The sequence below is a fragment of the Rousettus aegyptiacus genome, unplaced genomic scaffold (genome assembly GCF_014176215.1).
Source record: "Rousettus aegyptiacus isolate mRouAeg1 unplaced genomic scaffold, mRouAeg1.p scaffold_m13_p_7, whole genome shotgun sequence".
Lineage (NCBI taxonomy): Eukaryota > Metazoa > Chordata > Mammalia > Chiroptera > Pteropodidae > Rousettus > Rousettus aegyptiacus.
The window spans coordinates 89,958,839-89,974,228 of NW_023416310.1; the positions used below are offsets into that span (position 1 = coordinate 89,958,839).

The following is a 15,390-nucleotide window of genomic DNA, read 5'->3' on the forward strand; positions in this document are numbered from 1 at the left end:
CACAGAGAGAGATCCCAATGAATTAGCCATCGTTTCCCTGTAAACCTTAGAACCCGGCTGTTGCCAGGACAACGGGGCAATACCTGTCTCTCCAGAAGAGATGAAGTTGCCAGGGTAACTGCATCCTGTCTTTCCTGAGGACCATCCTGGAATGTGGCACCCACTGTTACCATGGCAACTGCCTTTTTGCCCCACTTAATCCCATCCTGTCTGCTACCAGGGCCCCACAGTTGAAGGTGGGGGAGGTGGGAAGAGAGAAGATCACTCGTGGACTAAGTTTGTTTTCCCCCTCCGGCAGCCCCTCCCCCAGTCCATCACTGGGGGTGCTGGATCCTCCCGCCCCCTAACCCACACAGTCCTGCATTATTGTGTGCAGGTCGGGCCAGGGCTTCCTGGAGCAGGTCTCGCAGTGAAAGGCAGGCAGGTGTTGGGGAGGCAGTTACCGGGGCAACGGGAACAGGGCGTTTCTGAGGTGGTTGCCATGGGGACCTGGATGCTGACGAAGGCTCGCGAGGCTGTGTGCAGCCACAGTGCCCTGCTCAGAAGCCCTAGGCTCGTCAGTCAAGCCGGTTCTAGGTTCTCACTCGGCAGCACAGGCAGGCGAGTGGCTCCTAGTTCCGGGAGCAGAAAAGCAGTGCCCCAGCCCTGGTCCTCCAGCCCCGACCCTCGCCTGCCTGCCCAGCACCAGGATGGCCACCATCACCTGCACCCGCTTCACGGAAGAGTACCAGCTCTTCGAGGAACTGGGAAAGTGAGTTGCACCTCACAGAATCCTGGAGGGCGCAGGGGGTCGGTGTCCCGGGCAGGGGTGTGGACCTGCAGTGCTGCCGCGCTCTCACAGGGAGGAAGGCTGTATGTGTTTGGGGCACTCACATGTGCAGAGTACCCAGAGCCGGCCATGGCCATATTTGCGGGTGCACAGATGTTCCAAGGCCAGCTGGATGAGTGTATGTGGTAGCGGTTAAGGGTTGATGGTGAATGCCAGTGAGTGCACATGCACATGCGCGCGTGCACGCACACACACACACACATGCACACGATCTGGGCACACACAGCTTCTTAGAAACTCAGGGTTAAAAAGGGATTTTCCCATCATCTGAGTCCAAGGCTGGAATTCCCTGTCAAGTTTTCCTTGAGGTAGCCATCTGGCCTCAACTTGGATACCTCTGGTGACAGAGAGTTCCCCACTTCCCAGGTAGTCCTTCCTGACTTCAGACACCTGCAGCAACTGTGCAGAGAGGCCAACTTCCCCCTGTAAGCACATCCTTTCCCTACTTCCCCCCTCCCGGCTCCTCCAGGACTGAGGGCATCAGTACAGCAGGGGTTAATAACTGAGCGACTGGTGAGGCTTTCTGGGTGTCGGGAGGAGGGGAAGGGCAATCAGGCAAGTGGGGAGGCACTGCTGTTTCAGGGGCTCGTGGTGTGATGGTGCACCAGCTCTGGTACCTCAGCAAAGTTGTCCAGCTCCAGAGCTCATTTTCTGCTTTCCAACGACTGATGTGGAGAGAAGGGTGGGAGGATGGGGGGAGAGGAGAGCCCCTTGGGGTAGCCCGGTAGGCTGTGGAGTGTTGGAGGCATTGCTGGATGCCCCCAGCAGGGTGTGTGGAAGAACTGGGGATGGATCCAGGGGAAGGGTACAGTTTGGAGGCAGAGTTTTCCCTGTGGGCAAAGCGGCTCTGATGCCCTGGTTGGTTCCTGCTGTAGCAGGACTGCAGGGGAGAGGAGACCTGAAGCAGGTGTGTGATGGTGTGAGGTCTGGATGTGAACACACAGTGTGCATTTTGATGTGTGTTGTATAAGAACGGACACTGGGGTACACCTGTGCGCACTGGAAGGGTGTGCAAGTGTTCATGCATGTGCACCAGGAGGAGGTACTGGGGTATGCTTATGTGTAAGACCTGAAAATACAAATGTGCCCTGCAAGCGTGGATGTGTGCAAGCGGCACAAGGGCTGCTGTTGGCTGGTTCGCATGGGAGCGAAGGTGTGAACATATGTCATTGTGTGGACATGTATGGTAGGTCAGAGCTGTGTGCACATCGGCAGGCGAATGTGTGTGAGATCTGGGCATGTGCAAACATATGTCTGTGTAAGGATGCACATCTGGCACTTGGGCACGATGCTGTGCATGTGAGGTCTGGACATGCACATCTATGTGAGTACTTGGGGGCATGCACACGGGGAGGTTTATGTGTGTGCATGTGAGGCCTGAGCCCCCGGGCTTGGGTGGGAGTGTGGATGTTATAGGCATGTGTGAGCTCATGCTGGTGTCTGCATATGTGTGGGAGGTGGGCCTGTGGCAGTGTACAAGTAGGCTGCCTGCACACACACACACACACACACACACACGCACTTGCACACTAGGCAATCCTGACACCTACAGGCACACCCTAGCTCCTTCATACAGACACATGCCCAGGTGCAGATGTGTGCTCCCTCCTTTCTGCAGACTTTCTGTCTTTCTGAATGTATTTTTGTGCTGGGGGCAGAGGGGTGTCGGCAGGGAAAAAATGTTTAGGGCTGTCCCGGAGGACCAAGGCTGGCTGCCAAACTTGTGCAGGGACCCCTTCTCAGCTGGTTTCCTGTGTCCACTGGAATTCAAGGATTCTCTGGGCAGCTGGGAGCTGCCTTTCAGGGTGCGAGCAAGGCTCAGTCTGGGAGGACTGCGTCACAGAGTGAAATGGAGTTGAGATGTGACTCAGGTGCTCAAAGTGAAAATAAAAGTGATGTTTTGCCCCAAGAGGAAACAGAGAGCATGAAGGCCGGGTGCTGTGGGGGTGACTTGGCAGAGAGCCTGCCAGGGTGCTTGGAGGGATGGGGGCCACAGCAGCACTCCAGGGTTCAGGAGGATGGCAGGCATGGCCAGACCTTGTCTAATCGATTTCAGACCTCTTCCTTCCAGAACCCTCAGTGCTCTTAACCTTTTTTAGGTCACATATTCCCCCAGGAATCTGATGAAAGGCTAAGTCTACATTCCTCCGGAAAATGTGCAAACCTACAAAATGTTGCATGTAATGTCAGGAGGTTGCAGGACATCAGGAAGGCTGTGGATGGGCCTCAGGTTAAGGATGCTTGTATTGGAATAAAGAGGATAAGGCCCCACACCACTGATGCCTGGGTTAAAAAGGCCAGGGTACTACTGAGGGAGGGGTGGGGACGGTCTCCCGCTCTGCATGGCAGCTTTAGCCCAAAGGCCCAGTGAAGCAGGTAAGGGCAGTGCCCAGAATAGGGCACAGGCTCTGGACCTCACCACTCGCAGCTCTGTGACACAGGCTACAGCACCTCTCCCCGCCCCGCGCCTGTAATCTGGAGACGAAAAAGGGCTGTGAGGAGGAGATGAGATGGTGCCCACGAAGATGCAGTGACTAGCCTGGCACACAGTGGACCTTCCGGAAGGGACCGCTTCCCAGGGCAGGAGTTTGCCTGGCTTGAAGGAAGGGCTGGTGGGGAGGTGACAGCTCCTCTACTGTCTGGAGGAGCACAGAAGATGCCTGCAGAGCCCATCCTTCCATTGGCGACCCATGGTCCCTGCTAGCCAGAACACGACAGTCATATCCTGAAGCAAGGGGGACATGGGAGACTTTGGACCTTTTTCCGCAGGGCCCTGGGCTGCCCAGCTGGAGAGGAGGACAGGTGCCTCTCGAGGGCTTCCTGGTGTTCCGCGCAGTAAGGCCTAGCTCGTGAGCGCAGGCCTTCCTTCCAGGGGTAAGGCTGGCTGTGGATATGAGAGAAGCCGCCCCTCTCCTGCCTGGCGGGCAGGCCACTGGGCCTGTGTGCGCTGGAGTCGGAGCCCTGGGCAGGGGCTTCTTGGGGCTTCTCAATGCTTCTGGAAAAAGGTCCCACTGCAACATATGATTCAGATAAGCCAGGAATTGATTCCAGGTCCCCTAGAGGGTTGACGTGGAGCTGTCTCTTAGGATCCAGAGCCTTGATCCCAATCCTCCTTCCTCCCAGGGGATGCGAGCAATGAAAACCCAGACCTTAGGAGTACAGAAGGTTGTTGGGAGAAAGGCTACAGCTACGACGCCAGCTCAGGGTCAGGGTGAGCCTGGCGGATGGGTCTTCTCCTAGGAAGACCAGGATTGGGGAAAGGGGTCAGGTCCTAGGCAGTGGAGAAGGAAGACCTCCTCCAGCCTCTGACATTCTCTGGGCTTTAGATCCCACTCCCCGGAGAGGATAGGGAGGCCGAGAATTGCCCCTGCAGCCTGTGTAATTACCAGGCTGTACAGAAAGAGCCTCTGAAGGAGATATTACTTGAGAGGAGAGGGAGGGAGGGAGAGAGGGAGGGAGGGTAGGAGAAAGGGAGACTGGAAAGCTAGCGCAACCCAGTCTTTTCTCTCTAGAAACAGAGACCTGAAATTGACTCAAGGAGGTTGTTGGAGTGGGAGAGGCGTTCCAGGGTCCAGCAAGGTTGGCAGAGGGAGGGCGGAGAGCTGCCTCTGGAGCCCCTGCCCGTCTAACCTGCACGGCTTTGTGTTGTGAACTGGGGGGCCACACTGGGCAGCTCCCTGCATGAGGGTGTCTAGGGTTCTGAGTATTTAGTTTCCCTCTGGGGCCAAAAACTCTACCATCTGCAAAAGACATTTAGCAACCCAGCCCTCCCCTGACAACACTGTTGGGAGGATCGATGCTCTCACACTGGAGAGACAGGACACCTGCTCGTGGAGGTTCCACCCAAAGGCGGGTGTCGTACTTTCTTTCTTTTCTTTCTTTCTTTCTTTTTTTTTTTTTTTTTGCTTCTAATAACCTCTCACATTCATAGCACTTTGGGGCCAGGGAGGCCCTTCTCCCTCCGTGAGCTCATCTCTGCCTGAGGCAGAGGGCTCACTCATCTATCTCACAGATGAGCAGGCCGAGGCTTGAGCAGGCGGAATGGCTGGCTCAGGAGACGGGTGGCAGCGCTTAGACTTGCATGTCGGTCTCCAGCACCCTCCCTGTGGGGGATGGCTAATGAGACGGACCCCTCCTGGCGCTGTGGCTGGGGAACACTACTAGGAAGCGGGGCTGTCGCTTTTTGTCCGATCATGTTTCTGCCTCTCATTGACTAGGCCGCCTTGGTCGAATCCTTTGTCCTCTGTGTACCTCAACTTTACCTTCTGTAAAATGGGATTGGAAGACCTCCGCAGATGCCGAAATGCCCCGTTAGGGTTGCTGCCCTCTTTAGGTTCTCTCTGTGGGAGACGCACCTGGGAAATGTCAGACTCTCAGGACCTCAGAACTGGAAGGGCCTCGGACACTGTCCACTCATAGCACAGATGGTGGAGTCGATACCCAGAGAGCAATGGTTTGCCCAAGGGCACAGGGAGAGGCAGCGGCAAAGCCAGGAGGGGACCAGATGATGTGCATGGGCCAGAGGTCAAGAACGGGAAGTTGGGGGGCAGGTCTTTAAGGAAGGAAGAGGCGGCGGGGACAGAAGAGGGGATAGCCTTCTCGCTCCCTCTGCAAGCCATTAGAGCGGCGGGCACGCACATGTTCTGGTGCATGCGGCAGCCCTCCGCCCCCGTGCGGCTGCCCCCACATAGGCTGAGACGCACTGACACTCTGCCGAGCCTCCTGCCTGCCCGCCTGCCTCCTTGTGCAAATACACAGTGACACTGCTGCCAGCACCCCTGCAGTCTGGGGCCCCAGCCCTCTCAGTGGGATGAGGGCAGAGCCTTGGAATGCAGCACCCTCATCTGGTTGCTAATGCACAAACACACGCACGCACACACGCACACACACACACACACACACACACACACACACACACACACACACACACAGAGGCTCCAATTGGGCATTGAGCATGAGTCTACCTCCCAGTGCAGAGAGAGCAAGACGATGCCGGCTGGGCTTCTGGGCAGCCTCCGTCTCTATCTGAGTGTCTGTCTCTGTGTCTTTATGTCTGTCTATCTGTCTCTCTGTCTCTCTACATCTTTCTCTCCCCTTTCCCCTCTCTGCGTGGACCCCTTTGCCACAGTCACCCTCTCCTGTATGCATGTTGCCCATGTCGCATACTCTTCTGAACTTCTCTGCGGCACGGTAGGAAGCCTCCCATCCTGGGCCAGCCTGGTGCATCCCCCAGAGCATGTGGCAACCTGCTGAGGCACAGCCCGGTCACTCTGGGTCCTCGTGGGGCACGGCTGCCCACCAAGGCGTCAGGTGGGGCTATAAGGCCAGTGGGACTTCCCGTGCTGGAGAATGTTGAGGGCCTTGGTGTCTAGGGGTCACATGAAAGGAGGAGCATCTCTGACTCTTGCAAACATTCATCAAGTATTTCCGGAGCACATACTGTTCCCAGCCCTGGGCTGAGCCCAGCAGGTGACACATGCAAGACTTATATAGTCTCTACCCACTGGGGCTCACAGTCTAAGGGGAAACTGGCATTAATTACATTACTTCAGAAATTCCTATTTAAATGCAACTGGATAAGGACCATGAGCACAAACACGGAGCTATGAACTAACTGTGAAGAGGCCTCAACTAGTTGGGGTGAGTGATCAGGGAAGGCTCCCCTGAGGAGGTGACACTGAGGAGGTGGAGGCTGAATAAGAGTTAATCAGAGTGAAGAGGGTGGAAGAGTGCTCCTCAGAGTGGCCACAGCACAGCCAAAGGCTCTGAAGTACGTATTCAATGCAGCATATCATCCCTGGGGGGATTGAGAGGGTCCCACTCTTCTCGGGCCTGCTCAGCCTGCCCCCAACTTTTGGATGCCTGGGGCCTAGAAGGAATACTAAAAACCTATAGATTGTCGGGGAGGTGGGATGGTGGCAGGCAGGGTGGTGAAGCTCTGGAAGCCAAATTAAGTGAGAAAGAGGGACTTTAGCAGGAAGAGGAGACCTCCGGGTTGGGGATCTCCTCTCCCCTCGTCTCGGCAGGGATATCCTGGGGCCCCAGGGCATAGAGCAGCCTGCTCTGCGCGGCCCGTACGGCAGAACAAGGCCAAATGTGTAGAGTGACAGGGAGGTAGATTTCAGGCCAACATAAGGCAGAATCTTCTAATAGTCAGGACTGGTCCTCTGCCCTCTAGAAGGACGTGTCCTCAGGAGGCAGCGAGTGCTCTGGGAGCTGAGGTGTGCATGTGCACAGCCCTGTCTCACCCCCGTGCCTCCGTTTCCCTCCTGCCCCACATCCCTGCTCTCACCTGCTGAAATGCTTTGCTGCGAGCATGAAGTGGGAGATGGTTTAGGGACCAGAATATCCTCAGTCCCACTCAGAATATCAGAGTGAGAAGTGCTTCCTTGTCTTATGAATGGGAAACCAAGGCCCAGAGAGGGCCAGGGCCTTGCCCAGAGTCACAGAAGCCAGTGACACATGAGAATTGGGCACTCCAGCCTCTCTCCAGTCTGATGTTTGGCTCTCTTACTAAGCCCTTGGAGCATCTCTCTCTGAACCTTTGAGGGCCTAGGGGACAGGCAGGTGGACAGAACCAGCCAGGAGGCCATCGGAGGCTGGAGAGACAGCGGCCCCTCAGTCTCTCCCCTTCTTTGCCTGCGCTGGTTCTGTCTCTAAGCTCTGTGAATATTTTTTCCATTTTTCTTCTTGTAACGCATTCAAGAAAACCCATGCACAGCCAAAACAAGGAACTTCTGTTGGTTCAATGTTCCCTGCAGCAAACAGAATCTTCCGGTCCCCGGGCCTTCTGTGTCCCCCACGAGACTTCTGCTGGGTTGGCGTGGGGCAGGCCTGGGGGATGCAGGACAGCTCGAACACACTGTGTCCCTGCGGCATCTTCTGGAGTCTGGCAGTGGGCGGCTGCAGCCGGGGCTGAGGGGAGGGGGGCTGTGCGGTTTCGGTAATAGAGCCTAGGATTTTCTGGCTGTAAAATGCTGTCGTTTGTGGAGTTCTGGGCAGAACTGCTGTGGTGAGCTGGGGAGAAGAGAGAGCAAACCAAGCAGAGGGTTCCTGAGCCCCCAGCCCCTAACTCCTTTGCTCTGTTTGCCGTTTAGGGACCCGCAGTGCTGTGTTTTGCCTACGTGTTATTAAGAAAGGGCACTAGTGCTTAAGGAGATATTAATAAAAAGAGAAGGCTTAAAAATGTCCGATCAACAGGTGGTTTCACAGATGGGTAAACTGAGGCCCCAAAAAGCCTGAAGGATTTGCTTAAAGGACACAGAGGTGGGTGTTGTGGAAACAGGATAGTGTTTTTGTTTCTGAATGAATCTGACCCCAGCTTTTTAACTGTTTGGGGATTCTAGAAGCCCTCACGGAATCTCATATGAGCCACAGCCACTCTCCCCAGAAAAACGCACACTCTCTCCAACTCACAGAATGTCGTATATTATTTCCCACAGATTCCTTCCTACTCGAAAGCCCTCCTGTGTACCCCAAGTTAGGGCTTCCTCTGATCTGAGAGTATTGGGTATTGGAAAGAGCAATGGACAATGAGGCAAGAGTCCTGGGTTCAAGGTCTTATCCTCAGTTTCTTTATCTGTGGAATGGGGAGAGGGGTGGATCTCCATGGTAAGATATTACTGGGCATACCGGCTTCCGATGCAGCCGCATGTGGCCATACTGTGGCCCCTTGGCTGGTTCCGTCCACCTGTTCCAGCGGCTTACGCCAGCTCTGTCCCTTCCTCAGACAGTCTCACCCTGTCTGCTCTGGGTTCCATGCTCCCAGGTGTTGCTCTGTGCTAAGTGATCAGATCGACTAAACTGAGCTGTGAGTTCCTGACCACCTAGAGATTTTGGATGCTAATCCTCCCACAGATACTGGATCTGTCTGCATGTGACAGACAGGCACTTCTGAAATGACCCAGCTCATCTCAGAGAGGTCGAATGCTCAGGTACCTTACCTGAGGGTGAAGAGGCCTTGGGTGAGGAGGCTGGATTTTGATTATGAGGTGCCCGTCACATAGCATCCAGGCAAGATGGTGAGTAGCTAGATATCTGGGACTGGAATTCTCGAGAAAGCTGCTATCTAGAAGCAGATCTCCATCTTGAATGATGGTCAGTGGCTTTCATCATTTGGGGGGGAGTATCAAAGAATCCTTTGTGAAGCTGATGAAAAATATGCATCTTCTGCCCAGCACAATACGCAAACACGGGCTGGGGAGACGGCAGGCTCTCATCTCCCCTGCGTTGCCTGCTCTGGTGCTGTCTCTAAGCTCTGTTAATATTTTTTATTGAAGTTTTAGGTGTGTTCAGGAATGTCCTGAGTCACCCCAGAGATTCCAGCTAATGGCCTGGGGAGGTGGGATTAAGGGAGAAGTGGTAAGAGAATGGTGGAGAACAGGAAATAGCAATGTTGGGGAGGGGGGTGGAGACGAGAAAGGGAAAGGACCAGAGTGGGGTGCAGGGAGAGCGCAGTGACCCAGAAACCAAAGGGAGACGGAGCTTCACAGCCGGGTGGTCAGTGGGGCCAAACGCCACCTGTTATGGGGCTGGTGAGGTGGATCAGGCCCAGTGGGGCCGGGACTGGGCGGGGACATTGGGTGGGCGGGCCTGGCACAGCTCTTCTTCCAGGGAGCCCGAGGGTGGGAACCAGATTGTGGTGGGTTCATGAGCGTGGGAGGTGGGAAGAGGAGGCGGCGGATGTCGGACACTTGTTCTGGAAGTTTGGCAGCAAAGAACAGAGGAAGGAAGTGGCCCAGGCTGCTGGGTCGAGAGAAAGGTTCTTGGTTTAAATTTTTAAAAAAAAATTTTTGGGGCGGGATGGTTATTTATTTTTCTAGAATAGAGGAAACCTGGATGTGTTTGAGGAAGCAGCCAATGAAGGGAAAACCTTAAAGACTTTCAGGACCCCTGACAACCAGACCCCTGAGGAGTATAGAGTACGGAGTGGAGGGAGGCTTCCGGCACTGTGCCTTCTCCGTCTGGCCCCCACAAAGTGTTCCTGTCTGCTGCGACCCACAGGCATGCCCTGGGGTCTGTGTGCTCAGGGCAAAAAGATGGGGGGGGGGGCAGTTTCTCTTAGAGGATGTTGGCAGAAACCAGTCCTGAGTAGCAGGAACCTCTCCCCATCCCTACGTAGCAGAACTTCTCACAAACGGCCTAGGAGGAAGTGGGCTGGGGATCCTCACCTCCATCTTTCAAAGGGGAAAATGGAGGTTCAGAAGGATAAGCGAGCTGGTAGCCAAGCTGGGTGAGAACTCAGGTCTTTCTACTCCTCATTAAATGCTCCCGGTGCTGCACCTGGCTGCCATGTCAGCATTTTGGGGTGTTTCAGACCAGAGAGGGTGGTGAACCCCCTGTGGGCTGGCTGCCAGCAACTCCCAGGACTTCGTGCCTGCCTGGCATCCAGAAAGCACTCTCCCAGTGTGAGTCTTGCTTTTCACAGCCCATTAGCACGTTCCCACATTCTCAGCCATGCTGGACCCACTCTCACCGGCCCTCTCCATCTGTCTTTTGGAGAGCAGGGCACGGCTCCCTGTCCGCTCATACTTATGCCTGCACACGCCCAGGGGCAGGCTGCTCCGTCCGAGGGAGCGGCCCTTTCCCTTCTTCAGCGTGACCCCCCCACCCACCCACCCTCTCTCCTAGCTTAGCTCGCTTCTTCCCTGAGCTTGGCAAACAAGGTCCATTTTGCTTCTGATGATGCCAGCTGTTCTCATCACTTTGTAGGTAATGATGCCTATAAAAGGCGATGTTTCCTGAGCATTAACTGTACTCCAGGGACTGTGCTACCCATTGCATACCTTACTGTCTCATTGAATTCTCGAAAGCGCTGCACAGGGTGGGCACTACTCTTATCTAATTTTACAGGAGAAGAGACGGGCTTACCAAGGTTAAATAACTTGCTAGTAAGTGGCCGAACCATGATTTGGATTTGATTTGTCTGGTTCAGGAGAGCCTGTTCTGATCTGCATAGAACTTTACTATTTAATATGGGGGTCGCTATATAGTGATTTAAATAAAATAATATAAAGATTTTAGTTCTTCGGTCCTACTAGCCGCATTTCAAGTGCTGTAGTCGTATGAGCCCAGTGCACAACACAAATGAATTCCATCATCCCAGAAGGTTCGGCTGGATGGTATAGAACATTAAAGATGGAAAGGCCTCTGTTATTTAGTCTCATCCTCGTCCCAACCCCATGTTGAAGATGAAGAACTCGAGGCCGCGTTGGTGCAGACCTCGGCCCAACACCTCCCAGCACGCCTGAGACCCGAGATCCTGTTCCTCTAGTGTCCGTCTGCCTCACACGCACGCCCGTCCTCGCCCACGTTCTGTGACCCTCTCGCTAACGTGGATACGCACTTCCTACCCAGGGTGACGCATGTGCTTTGTCACACCTGGAGCCACACGGCATCATGTGTACCAGGGCACTGACCGAGCTGCCAACACATACCTGTGAGCAGACACGTGTCCTCAACCTTTGCACCCAGTAATGCTTTGGCAGTCGCCCCCCGGGACCCGCGCACGACACCTACGTTCACACAGGACCCTCGTACGCAGGCCTCATCCCTTCCTCTCGGACTCTGGTCACTCCTTCCACCCTGCTCTCCCCACCTGGGCCTCCTCCCCTCGCCCACTCTATCCTGTTTCCAAGCTCCTGCCCACCCACTGGCTGGCCACCTGCTCAGCTCAGGGCCGGGGGAGGAGTGGGCTGGCTCTTCTGTTTGCCAAGGCAGCTGGACTGTGGCCACTTGCTCACTCAGGACGAGAATGCAGAAATATGCCCTTTTTAAACAGAAGATAAAAGAGAGAGGAAGTTAGGGCAGCAGGCTTGCTGCCCCCGCTCTCATTTTTGCTTCGGATTCTCCTCTGTCCCTCATCTCCTTGATCCCAGCTCTGCGGCAGGCAGGGAGGAGCCCTCCCACTAAAGATGGAGACCTGAGGAGGCACAAGGAGAAAGAGGGGCTCCTTGGCCCAGGTCCTTCCTCACCCCATTTGAGACTCCATGTGCCTGGCACTGTGCCCAGTTTTGCACGCTTTGCCTCCTTTAATCTCCCCAACACATGGAGGAGGTAGACGCTATTATTGCCCCCATTTTATAGGAGAAAGAGAAGTGTAATGCCAAGTTCAATGTTACAGTCATTTCGGGGTGAGTCATGATCAGACCACAGGGCTTTGTGAGTCCAGAGCCCCTGCTCCTGAGGGTCACAGTCTCCTGCCTCTGGCAGAGTCAAAAGAACACATTCAGGTGACGTTGGTTCTCGTCGCAGCCCCACTTGGAATATGCCTGCTCCTGATCTATTTGTTAAACAGGGATCATAGTTCCAATGTCACAGGGTTGCTGCGAGGGCCCAGAAGGAGCTGCATTTGTAGGAAGGACACCTTCTGGTTGTGTGAGAGGCTAGTGTCCTCTAAATTAGGAACTCTGAACTGGTTTTAATAAACTCTCCCTCTGAGCATCTGCTAAAAGCCATGCATCCTTGTCCAGAAACACACATACACATGCACCCCTACTCAGAGGCACAAGATGTCCTTGGGGGCTACAGGACCCCTGTGGCTGCCCCACACATGGCCTGTATCTCTAGTTAGAACCTGGAATTGACGCAGAAGCTTGGGCTGTGTTCTGAGGAGGAAGCTCAGCACTTCTGTTTTACAGGTGGGGTTCTTAGCGTGGCTCCTCGGGCAGAGCTGGGGTCGTGGGACCTGGGGACACCCCTGCTCAGCGCCCCGTGGATGCCCTGTCAGTGCTGATGTGGTGGAGGAGGAGGGCACAGGAAGGACTTTTCCAGAGGGGCACAGGAGAGTGACAAGCTGGCTGGGACAGTGTGTTAAATGAAAGTACAGATTCCTTGGGCCCACACCCAGCGAGTGCGATTTGGTGGCTCTGGACAGGGCTTTGGAGTATGTATTTTTTAAAGATCCCCAAGAGAGACTGAAGCAGCCAATTCGATAACCATTAATTTTAAAATCTTTACCTAGAACAGAGTTTTGTTGTTCTAGAGAAGAAATTATATCCCTCCCCACTTCCCTCCCGTATTAGCTGAACTCCATCTCAGGACCAAGCACGGAAGGGTGCCCCAGTCTTGCCGCCTACCTCCAAGTGAAGGGCAGGCAGGGGCTGCGCACCCCCAAGAGGGGCCCATCGCCGTGCGAGGCCATCCATTCGTCCATGTATTCTGGCCTTCTCCAGCTTCCTTACAAGGTCGCATTTCCTGGTCTCCAGCCTCTCCCAGCTCTTTACTCCTCATCCTTCTCCACAATTTCCCACTGCTGTCCTCATGCTGTGCAGACACGAAGCCAGTGACACGAGGCCCAGAGGTGTATGCGGAGCCGGCGTCCGTGCCAGCCTGCAGGCTTCCTCGGTGCCTGCCAGCATCCTCGCCTGTCCCTATCAGCCTCATCTTGGTAGCTTGGATCTGCTCGTATGCTTAGGAAGGGGCTCACAGTTTGGAGGATATGATGGGGTGGGCCCATGGCGGGAACCGAGACATGCAGGCCAGGAAGCAGCAGGCTTCTTGGTGGGGGAGAAGCCAAAAACGTGAGCACACAAATACCTGGGTTCTAGATGCGGCCCTGCTTGTGACTAGCTGCGTGACCTTGAGCAGTCACTCTGAACTAATCTAAAGCTCCAAAGTCATGAGCCCCACTCCAGATTTAAGAAATCAGGCTCTGCATTTTAGCAAGACACTGGGTAATTCATCTGGACATTAAAATCAGAGAAGTCTGCCCTGCAGACTTGCTTCTTGCCATTAACTTGTGGTTAGGGCGGTCAGTGTCTGGCCCCTCAGGCATGAAAGGATTGGACCAGAAGGTCTTTGTGGTGAAAGGTATGACATGGCACCTAGATGCCAAATCTCGCCCTCAAACTAGTTTTGTTTGGCCAATCACCTACTATGTTTACATTTTTTTGGAATACATTTCCAGTATTTAAAAATTGGGAAATTTCACATAAATTCTTGCTTCAAATTCTCTTCCGACCACCAATAAAATCTCAAGAATCTCTTAAAATATATGAAAAAAAAAAAAAGCTCAGCCTCACTCTTAGTCCGAGAATTACAAATCAGATCTACACCGAGTTGCTATTTGCCATCCGTCTCACTAACAAAGATAAGAAATTTTGATAATTTCCTACTTTTGTGGATAAGGGTGAAAGAAAATGGTCCCCACAGATAAATATGTGAAGAAAGTTAAGTTAGTACAAACTCTATGGTGGAAAGTCTCTCGTCATTTGTCAGAATGACTAAACGATACCCACCCTTTGACCAAATAACACTGATTCTGAAAGTTTATCCACAGAAGCTTGCACACACAGGACATGTAATTCTAATGAACACATACGAGGTTAGTCACTGCAGCATTGTTTGTAACAGCTGTAGATTGGAACTAACCCAGCTGCCCATCGATAATGGGCTGGCCAGGTAAATTGTAGGCAGACATGTGATTAAATACGATAGCAAGGGGAACTCTTTATGTAACAGAAGGAGGCTCTCCAAAATATTTACTGAAAAACGGAGGATGCAGAACAGGTTGCAAAGTCCAGGAGCATTTGTGTGTGAGAGAGTGTCTGCGGAAAGATGTTCTGATAACATTGGCTATCCGTGGGGAGGGGACCTCTGAGGCTGGGGTACAGAGGTAGGAAGGAGTCTTCTAACTAGCTATACTTTTGCATCTTTTGAACTTTGAACCATGTCCATGTGTTAACTATTTAAAGAATAAAAAACTAAGAACGCTCAGGGACCTAGATTCTATGATTCTAACACCACGTGATTCTAACGTTTAATAATTTGGTGAGCCTAACTTATCATGGCTCTGGAAAGCTCATCTCTCATGAGGCCGAGTGCCTCCTAAACCACCACCCGTGGTTGCTTGGGTCTCCAGCCCTGCCCCGTCCCTGAGTTGGGCCACGGTAGAGCCTATAAAGCTCAAGCAGCCCTGAGGGAGGGCCGCCTGCCGAGCACCGTGCAGCTGCATGAACTCTGCTGTCTCCTGGGATGCAGCCCTCCGGCCCACCCTCACCCTCTTCGCCTTCTCTGTTCTCCTAGGGGAGCCTTCTCCGTGGTGCGTAGGTGCGTGAAGGTGCTGGCTGGCCAGGAGTATGCTGCCAAGATCATCAACACCAAGAAGCTCTCAGCCAGAGGTGGGTGGCAGAGCCATGCCCTCCCACCCTCCGGGGCTCTCCCTTCACCCCTCCCTATACCCCTTGGCTTAGAACCAGGACCTGGGTCTGTCCCCTTGAGTGATGCCGCCGGTCGGGGTGGTGGTCCTTCTTCCTGTGGGTATTGTGAGAACAGACCCCTCTGTTTTCATTATTTAGGGGATCTAGGCTGGACACCACAGCTTTTCTGATAGGCCAAGTTCTCACCCAGATGAAGGCTAAGGTGCCAGGTGGAGCTTTATTTCCCTCTCTTCCACTCCTCGCCTCCATTCTCACCTCCGGACCTCTGCGTCTTCTGTTCCTCTGCCCGAATGCCCTTACCTGGCTCCTTACAAGGCTGGCTCTTTCTCAACTTTCAGGTCTCAGCTTAATGTTATATCCTTTGAGAGATTTCCCTGATCCCAAAATCAGAGGGTGTCTCCC

The 15,390-nt window shown here is 53.9% G+C and overlaps 1 protein-coding gene across 3 annotated transcripts in view; it reads left to right on the forward strand.

Moving 5' to 3' along the window:
* Window positions 1-519: 519 nt before the first annotated feature.
* The window catches only part of CAMK2A (calcium/calmodulin dependent protein kinase II alpha), a 58,713-nt gene continuing 43,842 nt past the window's right edge, over window positions 520-15,390 (forward strand). Inside the window, exons 1-2 of one of the 3 annotated variants that reach the window (XM_016118756.2) lie at window positions 520-751; window positions 14,855-14,949. In XM_016118756.2, coding sequence (XP_015974242.1) covers window positions 690-751; window positions 14,855-14,949 — 157 coding nt within the window. In that variant the 5' untranslated portion in view covers window positions 520-689. The remainder of the gene's footprint in view (window positions 752-14,854; window positions 14,950-15,390) is intronic. The other 2 variants (XM_016118758.2, XM_016118757.2) reach the window with 2 other exon arrangements.